The sequence below is a fragment of the Mauremys mutica genome, chromosome 5, assembly GCF_020497125.1.
Source record: "Mauremys mutica isolate MM-2020 ecotype Southern chromosome 5, ASM2049712v1, whole genome shotgun sequence".
NCBI classification, from domain to species: Eukaryota; Metazoa; Chordata; order Testudines; family Geoemydidae; genus Mauremys; species Mauremys mutica.
The window spans coordinates 67,466,893-67,488,855 of record NC_059076.1 but is presented as its reverse complement, the minus strand read 5'-3'; the positions used below and the strand labels follow the sequence as shown (position 1 = coordinate 67,488,855).

The 21,963-nt window shown below is 41.1% G+C and overlaps 1 protein-coding gene and 1 long non-coding RNA gene across 2 annotated transcripts in view; one reads left to right on the top strand and one right to left on the bottom strand.

Annotated features, from left to right (window-relative positions):
* Positions 1–21,963, bottom strand: part of RAPGEF2 (Rap guanine nucleotide exchange factor 2) — a 307,928-nt gene that overhangs the window by 140,703 nt on the left and 145,262 nt on the right. Inside the window, exons 4-5 of the mRNA XM_045019477.1 lie at positions 17,829–17,912; positions 432–507 (exon numbers count right to left, since the gene is read on the bottom strand). Coding sequence (XP_044875412.1) covers positions 432–507; positions 17,829–17,912 — 160 coding nt within the window. The remainder of the gene's footprint in view (positions 1–431; positions 508–17,828; positions 17,913–21,963) is intronic.
* The window catches only part of LOC123371691, an 82,152-nt gene that overhangs the window by 7,368 nt on the left and 52,821 nt on the right, over positions 1–21,963 (top strand). The gene's annotated exons all lie outside the window — the stretch shown is intronic.

Below are 21,963 nucleotides of genomic sequence, written 5' to 3'. Positions count from 1 at the left end.
ACTGTTAATAATTCTTAAACTAAACTCAGTTTATCACTTTTAAACAAAGATGCTTAATTACCATGTCACAAATACTCGTGGATAATCATAGCTGCCATCTCTACTTCAAATATGATTGTCTTATCCTTACAGGCATTTTTTAAATTGACTTTTTTTAAACTTGTAGTTTATCATTATTGAAAGATTTATTTCATTCATTTAATTAAATGGTATTTCCAACTTTTGTGCGATGTATTATGATTGCAAACTAGGGTATTGAATTAAAGAAAACCACACACACTAAATTTAGTACTACCTTAAACTGAGTATAGTATAGACAATTCAAAGTAATTTCAAGCACTACCTAATTTTGTTTATTCTTAACGAGAACTTGAAAGTGTAATTTAATTTGAAAAAATATTGTGTGAAAGAAATGGGCACCACAATCTTACCACAATCATTTCAGATGGCTCTAAAACAATGCATTCACAGCCACGCCTGAAGCTTCCTGCAGAACGCTTGCCAAAACTGAGGAAGAAAAACACCCAATCAGAACAAAATCAAAACTGTAATACAACTCAAGAAAGTATTTAAAAACTCCCCAGACACTTAAAAAGACATAAAAAATACACACATGCCCAGAGCAAAATTTTCGTGCAGATTTTCCCCCTTTGATTAACTGGGGCCAATGCCAATACACTTTTGATTTGTAGAATTTAGGAAGAATTGTTTGTACAGCACCTAGTACAACGAGGGCTCCTAGGCGCTATGGTAGCTATAGTAGTAGCAATAATTGTAGATGTGAAACAATTACATTGGTATATATGCAAATAACCAAGTCACAATGTACAAAATTACACCAATATCAAAGAGGCTTTCTAACACCTATATCTCCTTTATAGTTAAATGTAATGTGCTATATTTAAAGATTCTTCTTATAGCTATAAGAAGAATCTTTAAATGTAGCACATTACATTTAATGGATGGGGTTACACAGCTATTCAGCTCTTTACCACATATCCTTCCTTAAAATAATGTCATATGTTGATTCTCCATTGCTTTCTACAAGAAAAAACAGAGTATGACTGTAATGAGAAATAGTTTAAATATTTGCCCATTTAAAGGAATAGGAGCATACAGATAGATCTCTAAATGCTACAAGACTTAAAAGTTGCATTTGGTGTCAAAATGTTACATTATATTCACACATTGCTGGATGTAATTTTTTTTTAAATACACTGAAATGTGATAAAATTGCAAATGGCTGTACCTATGATAGCAATAAAATATTTTGCTGTAAGTACAGATATAGTATAAAGAGATACACTGAATGCCATGTATTAACACAAGACAGTATAAGATCTTAGGACCCACACTATCAGGATGGAAAGCTGGCTTGAACAACATGGAGACTGACCCCTTCCATTGGGGAATTCCTGGATAGTGTATAGAAGGTATAGTCAACTTGATGCTGCCCCTGATAGGAGATACTGAGATAGGAGGGGGAGTGGCTGGAACACCATTAGATCCTCAAGTCCTAGACCAGTGGAGCAGCTGTTGGGGGCCTTACAAGCTGGCATAACATTGATCCAGTTTGTGCCAGAAGCAGAACTGCTCTTTACCCTTTCTGCTGCTTGACCCCAGGATTATGGGAAAGGATATGGAAAGATAAGGACATCTGCTCCACTTCCTACATTCCTGCACTGGAAAGAGATTGTCCAGATTCTAGCACCTGGTCCTTGATATTCAAATCAAATATTTTGCTGGTGATGTCCAACTTCCTTGAACTAAAGTGATCCAGCCACAATGTTTTCCAAAATACTGAATCCCTTTTTCAGGATGTGCACTCTGACAAGACTTTTGAGGTTGTCTTACGTGTTAAAAATGCATAGTATGTATGTATATATACACCTGTACCCCGATATAACGCTGTCCTCAGGAGCCAAAAAATCTTACCGTGTTATAGGTGAAACCGCGTTATAACTAACTTGCTTTGATCCACCAGAGTATGCAGCCCCCCCCGCGCTTTACCGCATTATATCCGAATTCATGTTATATCGGGTCACGTTATACCGGAGTAGAGGTGTACGTTTTGTTTTGTTTTGGGGGTTTTTGCGCAATGTAGTGCCCAAAGATGGCTTTTTTCAAAAGCTTGATAAAAAATTTTGTACTTCTCTCATCAAAACAAACCAACAAACCTCAAAATTTTCAATAAACATTCTCCATGTCAGAAGAGTATCATAAATTTGAGTGGGAAAATGGAGATTAAAGACATTTTTGGAAAAAGATATCAAAAATCAAACTTACTGTCCCAACCTTAAAAACAGAGTTACTAATGTAATTCCAGACTTTGAGATTGTGCCTATTTATCTGTTACACAACAATGCTACTATGCATCATTTACAGTTTTATTTAAAAAAAAATGCTTTCTTGATTTTTCTCAATTTCATAATGAGGCTAACTAGGAACTTAATGGGTCATTCTTAATGGTATTTCTAGTGAATCTACTACTACGCTACCACTCTGCAGGGTGATTAGTAAAGAATGAAAAATGTCACTTGTTGTCCAAATGGTGATTCATGCACAACAGCATTTCAATAGCTTGCAAAGAAGGCAGTCAAATATTGAAAAGCAATACCAGTTGTGCTCTTTCACCATAACAATGTACATATTGAATGGTACATGAGATTTTTACAATAGACAATGATTTTACAAAATACTGAGCCTTTTTAAAGATTCAATAATAAAAAAAATCTAAAATATGCTCAATAAGATGCACACATTTCCAGAGGCAAAGATAAGCATTCTTCTATTACAGAATACTAAAAGAATGTGTGCTGCCTTACTCATCCACACATTCTTGAATTTTATTCAAATTGCAGCTACCTTTAAAGGGAGAAGGGAAAATTAAACCGTTACTTCATTAATTCTTTGGAAAAAATGCCTTTAAAATCTCAACTATTTGATTTTTTGTCATCACCCACACCAATAACCAAATCAGCTACATAAAAAAATCTCAGGACAAAAATAAACACCTAATCAATTGACTGTAATCAAGACGTGGTGGCAAGAATATAACTTTGTATCCTAACTGGAAAAATCAATCAAGGTAAGATCTCTTTGTTTCCCTATCATACCTCAAAAAGATTGATTTCTAACAGTACAGTTTTTACTCTAGGTTAGAAATCTGTTCCTGTCACTAGGTTTTTAAACATAACCTTGAAGTAATGTTTTTTAATACACCAGAAAATGAAACAAATACTTGCCTTTCCACTCTACTCTCGCCCCTCTTCTTCTGGAGTTTTTTTGCTGTCTCTTATGGAGAGGAGCTTTTAGTTTTCAACCACTGAATTTGGCCTGACATCACCCTCTTGCCTAATTTTCAAGTTTTAGGAAAGCAAATACAGGAAAACGACACATTCCAAAACTCACTCCTGCTTATTTACCACAAGTCTGAATTACCTGCAGGGGCTTTAACTACAGCACAAGGGAGCAGTCAATGCATTAAGGCAGAAAGCATGCACTGAATCAACACTTGTGAAAAAAATTTCAGTTGTTAAAAGGCACAATATCCTACTAATAATAGGATAGGATGTTAGGAACTGACGGCCAGTATATTTACCACAGTTTTGCCGTTGCACTTAGGAATTATCATTAATATGTATACAGTTAAAATATACTGAATTACTCACATTCCTATAAGCAACAGGGGGTATACCCCTGGCACTTAAATATAATAGAATTATGGCTGTCCATTAATCATAGTTAACTCACATGAGTAACTCAAAAAAATTAATGGCAATTAAAAAAATTAATCGCACTGTTAAACAACTGAATACCAATTGAAATTTATTACATATTTTGGATGATTTTCAAATATATTGGTTTCTATTACAACACAGAATACAAAGAGTACAAAGCTCACTTTATATTATTTTTATTACAAATATTTGCACTATAAAAATGCTAAATAAAAATATTTTTTCAATTCACCTCATACAAGTACTATAGTACAATCTCTTTATCATGAAAGTATAATTTACAAATGTAGATTTCTTTTTTGTTTCATAACTGCACTCAAAACAAAAACAATGTCAAACTTTAGAGGCTACAAGTCCACTCAGTCCTACTTCTTGTTCAGCCAATCGCTAAGACAAACAAATTTGTTTACATTTATGGGAGATACTGCTGCCTGCTTCTCATTTACAACGGCACCTGAAAGTGAGAACAGGCATTCACATGGCACTTTTGTAGAAAGCGTTGCAAGGTATTTACATGCCAGGTATGCTAAACACTCGTATGCTCCTTCATGCTTTGGCCACCATTCCAGAGGACATGCTTCCATGCTGATGATGCTTGTTAAAAATAATAATGTGTTAATTAGATTTGTGACTGAACTCCTTGGGGGAGAATTGTATGTCTCCTGTTCTGTTTTACCCACATTCTGCCACATATTTCATGTTATAGCAATCTCGGGTGATGATCCAGCACATTTGTTTTAAAAATACTTTCACTGCAGATTTGACAAAATGCAAAGATACCAATGTGAGATTTCTAAAAAGAGCTACAGCACTCGACCCAAGATTTAAGAATCTGAAGTGCCTTCCAAAATCTGAGAGGAACAAGGTGTGGAGCATGCTTTCAGAAGTCTTAAAAGAGCAACACTCCAATGTGGAAACTACAGAACCTGAACCATCAAAAAAGGAAATCAATCTTCTGCTGGTGGCATCTGACTCAGATGATGAAAATGAACATGCATCAGTGAGCTCTGCTTTTGATCATTATTGAGCAAAACCCATCATCAGCTTGGACGCATGTCCTATGGAATGATGGTTGAAGAGGAAGGGACATATGAATCAATAGCGCATCTGGCACGTAAATATTTTGCGACGCTGGCTACAACAGTGCCATGAGAACGTCTGTTCTCACTTTCAGGTGACGTAAACAAGAAGCAGCCGCATTATCTCCTGCAAATTGTAACCAAACTTGTTTGTCTGAGCAATTGGCTGATGTCGGACTGAGTGGACTTGTAAGCTCTAAAGTTTGACACTGTTTTATTTTTGAATGCAGTTATTTTTTGTACATAATTCTACATTTGTAAGTTCAACTTTCATGATAAAGAGATTGCACTATAGTACTTGTTGAGGTGAACTGAAAAATACTACTACTTTTGTTTTTTACAGTACAAATATTTGTAATAAAAATAAATATAAAGGAAGAACTGTACACTTTGTATTCTGTGTTGTAACTGAAATCAATATATTTGAAAATTTAGAAAACATCCAAAAATATTTAAATAAATGGTATTCTATCACTGTTTAACAGCACAACTTATTTTTTTAATCGCTTGACAGCCCTACATACAATCATAGAAGATTAGGGTTGGAAAAGTTCTCCGGAGGGCATCTAGTCCAACCCCCTGCTAAAAGCAGGACCAACACCAACTAAATCATCCCAGCCAGGGTTTTGTCAACCTGGACCTTAAAAACCTTTAAGGATGGAGATTCCACCATCTCCCTAGATAACCCATTCCAGTGCTACACAACCCTCCTAGTGAAATAGTTTTTCCTAATATCCAACCTAGACTTCCCTCACTGCAGCTTGAGACCATTGCTCCTTGTTCTGTCATCTGTCACCACTGAGAACAACTGAGCTCCATCCTCTTTGGCACCCCCCTTCAGGTAGTTGAAGGCTACTATCAAATCCCCCCTCGCTCTTCTCTTCTGCAGACTAAATAAGAACAATTCCCTCAGCCTCTCCTTGTAAGTCATGTGCCCCAGCCACCTAATCATTTTCGTGGCCCTCTGCTGGACTCTCTCCAATTTGTCCACAACCTTTCTGTAGTGGGGGGCCCAAAACTGGATGCAATACTCACCAGTGCCGAATACAGAGGAATAATCACTTCTCTCAATCTGCTGGCAATGCTCCTACAGCCCAATATGCCGTTAGCCTTCTTGGCAACAAGGGCACACTGTTCACTCATATCCAGCTTCTCATCCACTGTAATTCCCAGGTCCTTTTCTGCAGAACTGCTGCTTAGTCAGTCGGTCCCCAGCTTGTAGCAGTACCTGGGATTCTTCCGTCCTAAGTGAAGGACTCTGCACATGTCCTTGTTGAACCTCATCAGATTTCTTTTGTCCCAATCCTCCAATTTGTTTAGGACACTCTGGACCCTAACCCGACCCTCCAGCATATCTACCTCTCCCCGCAACTTAGTGTCTTCTGTGAACTTGCTGAGGGTGTAAATCCATCCCACCATCCAGATCATAAATGAAGACGTTGAAGAAAAATGGCCCCAGGACCGATCCCTGGGCACTCCGCTTGATACCGGCTGCCAAATAGAATCAAGCCATTGATCACTACCCATTAAGCCCGATGATCTAGCTAGCTTTCTGTCCACCTTACAGTCCATTCATCCAATGGACATTTTAAACTTGCTGGCAAGAATACTGTGGGAGACTGTATCAAAAGCTTTGCTAAAGTCAAGATATATCACATCCACCGCTTTCCCCATATCCACAGAGCCAGTTATCTCATCATAGGTTGGTCAGACATGACTTGCCCTTGGTAAATCCATGTTGACTGTTCCAGATCACATTCCTCTCCTCCAAGTGCTTCAAAATGGATTCCTTGAGGACCTGCTCCATGGTTTTTCCAGGAACTGAGGTGAGGCTGACCAGTCTGTGGTTCTCCAGATTCTCCTTCTTCCCTTTTTTAAAGATGGGCACTATATTTGCCTTCTTCCAATCATCTGGGACCTCCCTCAATCACTATGAGTTTTCAAAGATAATGGCCAATGGCTCTGCAATCACATCAGGCAACTCCCTCGGCACCCTCAGATGCATTGCATCTGGCCCCAATGACTTGTGCATGTTCAGCTTTTCTAAATAGTCCTTAACCTGTTCTTTCACCACTGACGGCTGCTCACCTCCTCCCCATACTGTGCTGCTCAGTGCAGCCGTCTTGGGGCTGACCTTGTCTGTGAAGGCCAAGGCAAAAAAAAGCTCTGAGTACTTGAGCTTTTTCCACATCGTCTGTCACTAGGTTGCCTCCTCCATTCAGTAAGGGTCCTACACTTTCCCTGACCATCTTCTTGTTGGTGACATACCTGTAGAAACCCTTCTTGTTACCCTTCACATCCCTTGCTAGCTGCAACTCCAATTGTACTTTGGCCTTCCTGATTACACCTCTGCTTGTATGAGCAATATTTTTATACTCTTCTCTAGTCATCTGTCAAAATTTCCACTTCTTGTAAGCTTCCTTTTTGTGATTAAGCTCACTGAAGATTTCTCTGTTGATAGCAAATGTGGCAGGTGACCAGCTTAGCTTCTTTCTGTACACTGGGATGGTTTGTCCGTGCACCCACAATAAGACTTTAAAATACAGTCAGCTCTCCTGGACTCCTTTCCCCCTCATATTAGCCGCTCAGGAGATCCTGCCCATCAGTTCCCCAAGGAAGTCAAAGTCTGCTTTTCTGAAGTACAGGATCCGTATTCTGCTGCTCTCCTTTCTTCCTTTTGTCAGGATACTGAACTCAACCATCTCATGGTCACTGCTGCCCAGGTTGCCACCCACTTCTACTTCCCCTACCAATTCTTCTGTTTGTGAGCAGCAGGTCAAGAGATGCATGGCCCCAAGTCGGTTCCTCCAGCACTTGCACCAGGAACTTGTCCCCAACACTCTCCAGAAACTTCCTGGATTGTTTGTGCACTGCTGTATTGCTCTCCCAGCAGATGTCAGGGTGATTGAAGTCCTCCATGAGAACCAGGACCCGTGATCTGGAAACTTCTGTTAATTGTGTGAAGAAAGCCTTGCCTACCTCATCCTCCTGGTCTGGTGGTCTATAGCAAAGGCCCATCATGACATCACCATTGTTGCTCTCGCCTCTAAACTTAACCCAAAGACTCTCAACAGGCTTTTTTCCAGTTTCATACTGGAGCTCTGAGCAATCATAATCTTTCATCTAAAGACCTCAAAGTACTTTGTAAGCCTGAAACATGCTTTACATTGTCTCCATGAAGTACTGTATGCAAGAGATGGGTAAACGATGGCAAAAAGAAGATTAAGTGTCTTGACTATAACCACTGACTTGCTGTGACATTGACAAGAACAGAATTCAAATCTCCTGACTCCCATGCCCTGATCCAGCAGTCTCCAACAAGGAGTTTCACACAGAGGAGGGAATGGCAGAAGACAGATATATTGCACCTTGGAAAATTAATCATAATCAAAGAAATTGGAAAAGACCTAAACAAGCTTGTCTTAATTGAACATTAGTGAATAGGACTTTAAAAATTCAGCCTAAACAATACCATTATTCATATACACTATCAAGCAATAGAGGCAACTCTCATAATCGGAGCAAAGAATCCTGTGGCACCTTATAGACTAACAGACGTTTTGCAGCATGAGCTTTCGTGGGTGAATACCCACTTCTTCGGATGCATCTGTTAGTCTATAAGGTGCCACAGGATTCTTTGCTGCTTCTACAGAACCAGACTAACACGGCTACCCCTCTGATACTTGATCTCATAATCGGTGCTCCCTTGAGCTGATTATAATACCTAATGAAGCCTTATGTAAAACGCTAGGAAAAAAACCCTCCACAAGAGACCCTAATCACCAGGCAGGTCTAATTTTAACAGAACACAGGTATCCAGCAGGTTAACCCCTTTGCCAGCGGGTCTATCACTAGATACCTGTCTTCTGCAGTCCTTTGGTTTGCTGGAGAAAATTAAGGGGAAAATTAGATATTAGCTCTTACAGACTAGAGATTCAACACTCATTTATTCTCTCTCTCCTCCCAACATGGAATGATAAGGCTGCTGGTAGATGGAGTTTCATCCTCTGCTGTTGCTAGGGAGCCAGAGACCCAAACAGTATTCTTTTGTTTAAAACTGAAACACACAGTTCTTTCAATTCCTGCTGTAGAGACTTTTATATAATACTACTTTGCATTTGGTTATACTGTATCATTCACACACGTGACAACACGTAACACGGACTGAAGTGATTAAAAGCTAAAAAGCATCTCTTCCTACCCATGATGTATAAAAACTTTTTGTTCCTAAAATAACTCATTTTCAAGTACGCTCAATAGAAAACAGACTCACAGCCTAAGGAAAGGCAAGTCTAAGACAGTATTAAGCCACCTTTACGTTCTCCCAACCCTGGGCTGCCCCAGAGACTCAAGAAATCCTCATCGTAACTGCTGTGGGGGCCTAAATTACAGCAACCATAGGGCAGACCCACCTATAATCCCTAGCACACTGCATGCTACATGCCGCTGATGAACACAGTGCTACTGTCAACAGAGGGGCTTGTAGATACTTGGAGGGGCAGCCTTCCAGCTGTCTTCCTCTAGGTCAATGGTCCCCAAACTGTGGGCACACCTCCCTAGGGGGGTGTTGTGGGGCCCAGAGCAGCCCCCCCGGGGGGGGGAGGAGGGAGCACCACCAGCTCCTGCTCTTGGCTGTGGCTCCCAGGAGGAGAGGGTCAGATTCCATTAAGGGTAAGGGGGGGAACATGACAGAAAAAGTTTGGCGACCACTGCTCTGTGCTGGGGGAACTCCTCCTGACAGCCCCTTTATACTGCTCAAGCTCTTTTTCCCAGCATGAAGAGGCTAGAATGGGTGTGAGAATTTCACCCCAGTTATTTAAATATTTTTAACAGTTTTAGAGACCAAAAAGGCCCTTATCAGCAAAATCTTGTATTAGCTACAGGCACCTAGTTTACAATCAAATACCAGTTAAATATAGTGATGTGTAAAAGAGATATTCTTAAAGGGAAAAAAACAACAACAAATTAAAATGACACAATATTAATTGCTCTCTAAACAAGTTTTGGCCATGCTATTTCCAAAGTTATATGTTTCAAATGAAAGCTAACTTTCTGTATGCATAAACTTTTTCTAAATAAGTCTTTAGAAAACATTGTGGAAATTTAGTCAAACCTCCATGATAAATTTCTTATTATAACAATAAATATTAATGCAAGAACATCAAATATTAGCTCTTAAAATCTTCCAACCAAACACTGGAAATGAAAGACAAAATTATAGTTTTCTACAAAATTTTATATCTCTGTTCCCTCAAGACTATGTGATCCCACAAAAAGAATTTCACACATCTTTCCTAGTTAACCACAAGACCTGCAATTATCAGACACAACTAATTAATTTTTTAAGAAAACTCAGATGTGCAGACCAGTCAAAAACGTGGGCAGACAGGACAACTCGCCTTCATTTGCTACATGCTATTTACAAGCTTCATGAATGTGGCAGGACAAAGCAGGTTTCTCCAAATGCGCCTCTGTCCATTTAGTCAAATTCTGAGATATGTTGGTACATACACTTTTTAGGGTTGTCAGGAAAGAAGACAGTAGCTGATCACAGAAGTCTCTCCTGTATTCAATACTGTTCCCTTGCCAAGGGCCTCCACATTCCATTTTTCACATCAGTCTAACTCCCCTAAGGAACATTATTTCTCAGCACTGGAATGTAAGCGTATTCATCACAAGCAACACAAAGTTGAGAAAAGCTCCACTAACTAGAAATACTAAGAACATTGTACTAACATTATTCCAATAGATACACATTATAAAAAATAGGGTTAACTCCCTAAATCGTTCCAAAAAGCCCACTTCTACTATATTGATAATTATAGAAAGATGAACATATCCCCTCAACAGATTTGTTTTTAATTTTTTCTGAAATCATAGTGCATTTGTGAACTTTAATTAAAAGTGCCATTGGAATGAAGGATACATAACAACGAATGGTTCATAAAAAGAACAAACAGCAACACAGTATCAGCAGGTGCATAAACAGCATTCTCTAGAATATTTGTAAGTAGCGTTTAAAAAACATTGTAAACGCACCTTATTACACCTATTATTTAGAGTGAAAAGACACTACCTTAAAAAAAACATAGTGAAGAAAAATATACATCTTTTTAATTGATTTTATTTATAGTCATTCCATATATACTTTTGTTGTAGATGTTTATTAAAATTGTTCTAAATTATCAAACTAAAAATGTGATATAAACAGATATTTGTAATTATTCCAATTAACTTTTAACTAGAATCCAGAAATTTGATGTACAAAAGCTTAACTACCATTCTCTGAAGCCCTAACGCTAGATTTTCACAAGCAGTGTGTACTTGAAAATTAGTGCCGTGAAACTACTGGTAAGTATTTTTTAACAGTTGCTGATCAAAACATGCAATCTACAATACATATTATTAAGAGCTGTGTATACCAAAATACAATACGGGGGATTAAGATAACTAGATTCTCCCTCTCATTCCTCCAAGTTACATTTTTTATTATTATTCTGCATTTTGAAGTATTCTAAGAGTAAGTCTAGTTAGTATCTTCCTTCCTTAGCTTTCTCAGGCCATTCACATATTCATAATAAAAATTAGCCAAAAAAGATTAAAGTATATATTGAGCATTTCATGCTCACCACTTCATATCCAAAACAGCTAGATACTTATCTACAAACAATTTTTCTGCTTGTTATATGGCTCCTTACTGCTCCTTATTACACTGCTGTAGCAGACAGTAACTTCTGAGTCTCCCTCAGTAGAATATTAACAAGAAAAATTACAGATATCCCTTGTTTATGACTTTAGAAATTAAAGTGGTGTAACCTGCACTGGTCTTCATTAGCTTTCAAGCAGCAGCAATGCTGCTGCTACTGCTATCTACACAAATGCATTCTCTTCCCATTTTCCCCGTGTTTTTTTCTTTCTAAGCCTGAATGCATAGAGGAACAACATTCTTTTTGATGTTTAATTTCCTACTTGGGTGACTCAACCATCTCTTCTGCTTGTAGATATGTGCTGCATGTGTCATATAGGCAGTGCTTCCACATACCAGCTTGATGACCTCAGCAACTCCCAGACAACTGCTTTTTATCAATTTCTATTAATTTATTCATTATTCTTTGATAATGCAGTAGTAAATAACTATGGGCATTTGGAGTGTCTGATCTCTTATGAATCCCAAGGTCAAATCCTGGCATATAATCAACAACAAATTTACTTATGCCCTGCTATAACCAGAGACCACTAGAGCATGATAGACATAAATTCCAAAACAAAGCATACTGATTTCTGCCATGCTAAATTCCAAAATAACTTTAAATTTCTAGGCCAGCAATTTAATTGACCTCTGGGAGAAACCAGGGACTCTGTTGTTAACCTGCCATTCAGGTGCTATTCATGCGTAGATTGGATTTGGAGCAGCTCTGCCTTTCCCCACTGTTTATTTGACTGATGCCATATCTTCACTGCTTTAAAAAAAAATTTAAATCTAGGAATGACACACACAACACATCTTTTTATTCTAAGTTAGACCTATCCTGGTCTTCAGGATAGGTCTAACTAAAGATGTGTTTTTAACCTGGAGGTAAGGACGGCTATGTCTACACTGCGCACCTTACAGCGGCACAGATGTTCAGCTGTAAGGTACGCAGCATAGCCACTCCTTGTCGGCAGGAGAGCTCTCTTCTGCCAACAAAATAAAACCACCTCCAATGAGGGGCGCTAGCTTTGTTGGCGGGAGAGCATTTCCCACTGACAAAGCGCTGTCCACATCAGTGCTTTTTGTCGGTAAAACTTTTGTCAGATCAGGGCTGGGGCAGGGGGTTGGGGAGAGGTCCTGGAAGCAGCCGGCACGTCCCCCCTCCAGCTCCCACACAAAGGCATGGCCATGCAGCTCTGTGCACTAGCATGCTGCTGCCCCATCCGCAGGCACTGCCCCCATAGCTCCCTTTGGCCACTGTTCCCAGCCAATCAGGGCTGTGGGGGCAGTGCTTGGGGTGGGGGCAGCGGCAGCATGCAGAGTCCCCTGACTACCCCTACATGTAGAAGCCAAAGGGGGGACATGCAGAATGCTTCCCGGGAGCCACACAGCATGGAGGCTAGCAGGGAGCTGCACAGCGCTGCCAACCAGACGGTGCTGACTGGAGCCGCCAGGATCCCTTTTCAACTGGAACATCCAGTCAAAAACTGGACACCTGGTCACCCTTCCCTGGAATCTTTAATGCAGAAGACTGAATTCCATTCAGTGACAATGTCATTGAATTAAAAAATGGGTTTTCTAACAAATTAAATGTGAAAACAGATGGTAAGAGCAGTACAACAAACATTTATTTTCATATTAATTTTGAAATTTTAAAATTCAACCATATTTTCAGCATTTGATATGCCTCAGGTTTTTGGACTGACAACATAGCTGCATTGTAGAAATTGTTGAGAGAAGAGGAGGAGAATTTTAGCAACTAGATATGAGACATTTGGGGCCTTGATCCTCTGAAGAGGCATGTAAGGCAATTTAGGATTACAGGATAAAATGATCAACAGTGGAATAGTGTTGAAATTTAAGTTTTTGTCTTCAAAGTTCAGTCAATATCCCATTAAGATGAAAAGGGCAGTTCACACCACTCAGCTATTATTTCAGGCCCTACAGACCCAGGAGGACACCACTGCATCCATTTACACATTCCTATAACCTTTAAAACATGATTGAATTGCCAGATCAGATCAGAGCAGTGGACACCAAGTCTGGTAGATTATCTCTGATAGTGGCCAGCACTTTTCAAGGAAGGTCCTAGAAAAAATGAAGTGGACAATTTGAAATAACCAGATTGGGGATTCTTCATAATCCATGTCCTTTATGGTATATCCACCCCATGCTAGTTTGAATCCAGCAGCGAAAACAGCACAGAAGGGGCTTCAGCATATATGGTACAAGGTCAACCTGGACCCTGGGTAAGTATTCTGCTCATTAGCCCGTGCTGCGCTGTTACTCACACTAGCTGAGTTCAAAATAGCTTGAGTTGGCTTGCACTGCTCTGCTGTGTGGACACACTCAAAAAACTGACTGATGCCCTGAAAAATATGAATTTATTTCTCTTTTTAAAAGTCCTATCTAATGAAAATGCCTATTTTTATCCCATTTTGAATCCTACTAAGCTTTTGGCTTTAATATAGTGTGGAAGTAAGTTCCCCGAGTTAAATCTACATTGTGTTTTAAAAAAAAAAAAAAAGGAGTTTCTTGTGTGTCAAATTTTATACAAGCTGCCTTTCATTTTCATTAATCATTTAATGTTCTTTTGGTTTTACAATTACACTAGTAGTTAATCTGAAATGTTGTAAAACTCTGAAATCTGCAGATGAAGTGCTATATAAGTCTATGTATTGTTTTTGAAAATCTACTGCAGATGATGGTCATCTGTCTACAGACTTCAAAAACAGCAGGTGACCTTGGAAACTATTCAAGCTGCAGTCACACAACAGGGTTCTTTTTATGGCTGTTTCAAGTATTCTAATAAGAGACTTATTTTATGGCAATCTTCAGTGAATTTTTTAAAAATGCATTAATCGTCTGTACAAACATCTGGAAAGTAGTTTAGAAAGTAAATAGCAACAACAACAAAATTCCCAACTTGATCAACTAACTAAAAACTGCAGCTGAGAATACAGCATACTAGAAGTCAGCTACACTCATCAGAACAAGGTTGAGAAAGAAAGCCCTTCAGGTGCACTAAATAATTTAAGTTTTATAAAAAGGGGGAAAATTTACAGTACCACAAACATGGAATACATTTATAGAAAAAAAATTGACCAATATTATTGCAGATATTTCTATTTTGATAAAGGCATTGATTCAAACAACCCAGCTTCTGCCTGATTTTGCAGAGAAGTCATGTGTTTATTTCATGACATCAGTGTTACCATGGAAATATTGTGATGTCACAAAATAAGCATTATGAACTTAATGAAGGACAAATAGTAGGAAAACATTATCTGAGAAGAAGACAGACCTTGTCTGAACACACAGTTAAACTAATTAATATACATTAAATCCTTTTCCTCCCTCCCCCATTGTGATACACATTTGAAAGTTCTCGGCCGCATGAAAATCTTTTAATTCAAAGTTGAATATTCAATGATTTTTAAAATCCTTTCCTCAGCCTACAAGTCACAATTCAGAAGATAGAAATAAAAATTGATCAAATGTTTTTCAAATCCTAGAAACTGAATAAGATTAAGAATGACAACTCAGCCAAGATTTTGCTAGTAAAAGAATTAGGACACCCCAAAGGGAAAGCGGAAGTGCACATGCTGAACACAATGACAATTCTAATTCATTTACATTAAAAACCATACATATTAAAATCACAAATCTTAAATAGCCCCACTGACTTTGCATTTCACCCAGAGTCTGTAGTTCTCTAGATTTCTACTCTATATTTGGATATATATATGCACTCAAATAAATCCAACTGCACATTAAAATAAATTTTCTATATTCAATTAACACAGGAGTAGTATGACGTCTGAGAGATCAGCAATTGTATCAGGTGTAAACTAAATTCCTTTCTGAAGGAAAAATCAGAGGGGTTGAGCAGTGGTGGCTATCCTGCTCTGCCCCTAATTACTGCAGCATTTTGTAGTGAGAGGTGCTTAATCTTGGCCCCCAGTTCCTACCAACTGTAGGGAAACATAAGCTCCGAAATTCCAAATTATTTGTTGGTCTGAAAAGCTTCTCTGTTCAACAGCTGGACTGACTTCTGCCACTTGCAGCTGCAATGAAGACACTTATGGGACTCTCTCTTAGATGTCATCGTTGGGGACAGTGTTTACCCCTCATAATACAGGAGGGACCCCTAAATTACCATGCTTCCCCTTTTAAAGAAGTTATAGCCATAATGGTCTACTCCAAGTGAGAGTTGTAGGTGCTTAATGGGTTACTGTAGTTTCCGTCTCTCCTATTCACCTTGTTTTGGCACTTTTTCCCTACCACCACCATTTGGATTGTGTGTGTTTATGTTCCTCAGGCCCTTATTGCTGCCATTTTCCCTCATTTCCACCTCCTTCTCATCTGTATTTCAGGTACCCAGTACCATCAGCATGTCTGTGTTTATACAGCATGAGTAATCTCTGCCCCAAGGAGATTACAGTCAGTTTTACAGACAATGAGGTTTAGACAATACACCAGATGACTAAATAAAGGTAAATCTCAAAACAGTGGCAATGCTCCTTTTTAAACATCTCTATTGGATTATTGTTAAGAGCTTCCAGTGAAGAAAAATTGTTTCATAAAAGAAGTGAAATGGAGCAGAATTTCAAGGGGCAAAATAGAGGTAGTCTTGTTCCAAGCATAAGAGGCAGTTTCTAATTTAAAACTTGATATTCCACTTCCTTTTATTTTTAAAGGAGAATGGAGAAGTTGGTGGGGCTATTGTCTTTCCCTAGCCACCCCAAAAGAACAACATAATGATTAATCTCCCCCAGGGTGAGGGTCAGAAGTGGCTTTTGGTTGCTAGTCAATGTTGCATCTCCAGACAAAAAAACTTTAGGACCAGACTTCAAAGAGAAAGTGCTGAGCTCCAGTTCATCTGCAAATTTGACACCATCAGCTCAGGATTAAATAAAGACTGTGAATGGCTTGCCAACTACAGAACCAGTTTCTCCTCCCTTGGTTTTCACCCCTCAACTGCTAGAACAGGGCCTCATCCTCCCTGATTGATCTAACCTCGTTATCTCTAGCTTGCTTCTTGCTTGCTTATATATACCTGTCCCTGGAAATTTCCACTACTTGCATCCGAAGAAGTGGGTATTCACCCATGAAAGCTCATGCTGCAAAACGTCTGTTAGTCTATAAGGTGCCACAGGATTCTTTGCTGCATCTCCAGACAGAAGTCAATAATAGGTTGACATATCTTCACACCACTGCAGAAGAGTGTGTTTTCTGTAACTTGCCAGTACTATGACCTTGTTATACACTATAGTTGGACCATGGCACAGGACCATTCCCTCTTTAGTCAACATCTTCCCTCCATGTCTGTGGATTTCCCTTCTACCTACATTTTCTTCTGTATACCTTCCCTTCTGTTTCTCTCCCTTCCCAAAAGCCTGTTCAAGTGCCGCCCCCCCCCTTTTTTTTTTTTAAAACACACAGTGTTCACTTTGCTGTTCCATTCCCGCAAATGCTGACTAGTAGCATGTCAGTTTCACTCTGATTCTGATCTTATCAGGGTCCCTAGGAAAGTACAATATGTATGATAAGTAATACAGTGGAAGTCCTCCCTTCAGTACTGAGAAAGTAATCTTTCAATGCCGGTTGCTGCAAGTAAACTTTAATTTTTACAATCCCAAACTAAAATTTAAAATTGTTATATTTAAATCTAACCTATACTTTAACCAACGTCTTTGGTAACTGCTACATTTTTGCTGTACCCCTTCTCCTATTTTTGACTCTCAGGCCATAAACTCTTAGTGATAGGGACAGTGACTTTCCCTTTGTTTGGCACAGTGACTATGGTGCTACCAGAATAAATAAATACAGATTTCAACTATGTATCAATTCAAAATGTTTCTAAGTCTGTTCCTTAAATGGACACAAAATGTTTAATAAGTGTCAGTTCAATCTAAAACAATGTTACACATCCTTTCTATGCCACTTTTCTTGTTAGACTGTAAGCTCTTCAACACAAGGACTGCACCTTTGTATCTGTTCCACATATGCCTAGAATAATAGGTCTACCAATTCCAGTTGCGGCCTTTGAGTGCACCACCAAACATTTTTTTCTGTTTTCCAACTTGTTTATTTTTGTGCATTTAACAGCACTTTGATGTATAGTCAATTTCCCCCTGTGTGGATCTTTCACTCAAACTGAAGAGAGATACTTCGAAAGATGAGAAAATAAGATTGTATAACTGCAAAAAATGACAAGAAATACTAAAGGTATAACCTGACTACTTTTTAAAAAACTGACTAGCATTCCATTTCATGGTGTTCCTTTAAAATATACAGATATTTAAATAGACATACCTGCTCCTTGGAAGAAACATAGACTCTTTGATGAATACTGAACCAGACAGCAGGATATACCAACAGGAGCCAATATCATCAGGGCTGGAATAAAGAAGAGAAATGATGAGAAGCATAATTTAGATAGTGGGTAGAAATTGCAAAAATCTGTTAGGAAGAGCATCACAAAACCAGACGCCAAAAATGCATAGCAAACTATGAAGGAAAGCTACTGTTTAATCATATGTATCAAAATTCCTTAAACAATTCTAATTGCCTCCTAAAAACACATATATCACCAGAACACCTTGAATTACTTAACAGTATTTTTTAAATTACAACATCCACCGATTTGGTAGCACTGGCCTACAGCACACAATCACAGCAGCCCAATAAAATAATACTGAACCTGATTATAAAAGATCAAAAACATAGTCAAGCTTAGTAATATTGCTTTGCATTCTGCAGAATCTGTTACCCCTTGTTGGAGGACAGAGCCCCTTGCCTTCAACATGAGCTCCTTCTCCATTTCTGGACCATCCCTCTTTCCCATCCCCTTGTCCAAAAAAAAGATTTACTCACTTCATGGCTCCGTCTTGCCAACCCGCAGTGTAGACAGAGGGCTCACATTCCAAGAGTACCTTCACTCACTTGTCAGCCCACCCACACCAAACAATTCTGGGCTGCCCATGCATCTGGTGCTACTTTGTGCTGCTGTTCCATGCTTCTTTCTAGTACGAGTGGGGTGGGGGGCAGCAGGGAAAGGCAGCTTATTCTTTTGGAGATCAGGACAAGTGATAGTGATTAGTTACTGGCAGGAAAAAAGGAACAAGTTGCAATTTGCTTCTCTCAGGGCTTGGCTACACTTACAAGTTGCAGCACTGGTGGAGGCTTTCCAGCGCTGCAATTATTCTCCGTCCACACTTGCAAGGCACATCCAGCGCTGCAACTCCCTGGCTGCAGCGCTGGCTGTGCACCCATTCGGGTTGGGGTATAAGGAATGCAGCGCTGGTGATCCAGCGCTGCTCATCAGGTGTGGACACTCACCAGCGCTTTAATTGGCCTCCAGGGAATAAGGAGATATCCCAGAATTCCTGTTCAGCCACTTTGCTCATCAGTATGCACTCTACTGCTCTGGCCTCAGGTGACCCCGCCCTTTAAGTGCCCCGGGAATTTAAAAAATCCCCTTCCTGTTTGCTGCAGCCAGGTGTGGAGTGCAATCAGGTAATCTTTCCAGGTGACCATGCCTCCACGTGGCAAACGAGCCCCAGCATGGAGTAATGGCGAGTTGCTGGACCTCATTAGTGTTTGGGGGGAGGAAGCTGTGCAGTCCCAGCTGCGCTCCAGCCGTAGGAATTATGATATCTTTGAGCAGGTATCAAGGTCCATGCTGGATAGGGGCCACGATAGGGACGCGCTGCAATGCAGGGTGAAAGTAAAGGAGCTGCGGAGTGCCTATTACAAAGCCCGCGAGGGGAATCGCCGATCCGGCGCTGCCCCCACGACCTGCCGTTTTTACAGGGAGATGGACGCGATACTTGGGGGTGACCCCACTGCCAATCCGAGGACCACGATGGACACTTCTGAGCAGAGTGGGGGATAGGAGCAGGAGGAGGAGGAGGAGGCGGCGGCGGGGGGGGGGGTGGAAACCGCGAGTGAAGCTACTGGGATGGGGGAAGACACCCCAGAGTCCCTGGAGGCATGCAGCCAGCTCCTCTTCTCAAGCCAGGAGGAAGGAAGCCAATCGCAGCAGCCAGCAGTTGCTGAAGGACAAACAGAGGAGCAAGTTACCGGTAAGCGTCTTTTATTTTCAGGGTGGAAATGTTTCGGGAGAGGAGGGGGGTTAGGGCTGCATTCATGCCTGCCTAGATGTGGAATAGCGCATTGATGTGGTCTATCACGTCGCGGTAATCGGCTGCAGTAATCTCCTCAAAAGTTTCAGCCAGAGCGTGGGCAATGTGCCTGCGCAGGTTTATAGGGAGAGCCACTGTGGTCCTTGTCCCAGTCAGGCTAACGCGTCCGCGCCACTGTGCCGCGAGGGGTGGGGGGACCATTGCTGAACACAGGCAAGCTGCATAGGGGCCAGGGCAGAATCCGCATTGCTGTAGACCTTCCCGCTCTTCCCTAGTGACCCGCAGCAGGGAGATATCTTCCAGGAGTAACTCCTGTGGAAAATGTTGGGAGACTGTTTAGTGCAGATCCCCCATGCAGCTGTTTGCTGTCCCCAACGCACAGAAACCCCTGCACAGCCCTGAAGCAATCTCAGTACCCCTTACTCACCATTTCCTGTCTCCTGTTGTGTTATGTGTGGTCTTATTTGGTATGGGAAAAGAATGCTAAAGTGAACACTGAAAACTCCTTCAGTGTGTGGGAATTATTGTTTGGATGAGATAATTAACAATGCTACCCTGTTAAATGTTGCCATTTTTGCCTTCAAGAAGTGACCTTGACTGCTGGACTGCCCAGATCTACCACAGCACAGAGACTACAGAATCTGAGGAAAAAGCCTCGAAAAACCAGGGAAGACATGCTGAAAACAGTTATTGCTCACTCTGCTCGAGAGAGTAAACAGCTGCAGGAGTGGAGAGAAAGGGAAAGCAGGATCCGCCAGAGGGACAGCAGGATCCGCCGGAGAAACGCTGTGGCAAAGAGGAAAAGCACAGACCAGCTGCTAGGCATCCTGGCGCGCCAAGCGGACTCTCTCCAGGCACTCGTAGCTATGCAGGCAGAGCAGTCCCGTGCTGCCCCACAGCCCCCCCGTCCCAAATTTTATTCTCTTCTGCCCCAATGTTATCTCCAAACCCCCTTCCCCAGCATCCAGGTTCTTACCACCACCAGCTGCCTCCAACACCTGTACGTTCACCAACCAGCCCTGAGAACTACGACCCTTACCCTCTGCACTCAACCCCCATCACCATGCAGTATATGCACCCTGAAGTGCAGCAGCCATTGCACAGCACTGCAGACAGGACACATGCAAACTTGTGACTGCACAGTTCACCCACCCACCCCCCTGCCCTAGGTTCCTGAAATGTTGTGTGTCTGTCAATGAAGTATTTTTCTATTCAATAAAATAAATCTTGGCTTTGAAAACAGTCTTTATTATTGCATAGTGAAAGATACCTTATCCCAGTAAAGAAACAGTCACTGGAAATCATGTTAGGGATAATAGAATCCTAACAGTGTAACCACTGCACTTCACTCCCATGCAAGGCAGCAAACATTACTGTTGGCTTTCAGCCTCAAATTCTTCCCTCAAGGCATCCCTAATCCTTGTAGCCCTGTGCTGGGCTTCTCTAATAGCCCTGCTCCTTGGCTGTGCAAATTCAGCCTCCAGGACTTGAACCTCAGTGGTCCATGCCTGACTGAATGTTTCACCCTTCCCTTCACAAATATTATGGAGGGTACAGCATGCGGATATAACCGCGGGGATGCTGCTTTCCCCCAAGTCTAGCTTCCCATACAAGGACCGCCAGCGGGCTTTTAAACGCCCAAAAGCACACTCCACAGTCATTCGGCACCGGCTCAGCCTGTAGTTGAACCGGTCCTTGCTCCTGTCAAGCTTCCCTGTATACGGTTTCATGAGCCAAGGCAGTAACGGGTAAGCGGGGTCTCCAAGGATCACAATGGGCATTTCGACATCCCCTACTGTGATCTTCCTGTCTGGGAAATAAGTCCCTGCCTGCATCTTCCTGAACAGGCCACTGTTCCGAAAGATGCGTGCATCATGCACCTTTCCAGGCCAGCCTGTGTAAATGTCAATGAAACGCCCACGGTGATCCACAAGCGCCTGGAGAACCATAGAGAAATACCCCTTCCGATTAACGTACTCTGATGCTAGGTGGGGGGGTGCCAGAATAAGAATATGCGTCCCATCTATCGCCCCTCCACAGTTAGGGAAACCCATTTGTGCAAAGCCATCCACAATGTCCTGCACGTTCCCCAGAGTCACGGTCCTTCTTAGCAGGATGCGATTAATGGCCCTGCAAACTTGCATCAACACGATTCCAACGGTCGACTTTCCCACTCCAAACTGGTTCCCGACCGACCGGTAGCTGTCTGGAGTTGCCAGCTTCCAGATTGCAATAGCCACCCGCTTTTCCACCGTCAGGGCAGCTCTCAATCTTGTGTCCTTGCGCCGCAGGGTGGGGGCGAG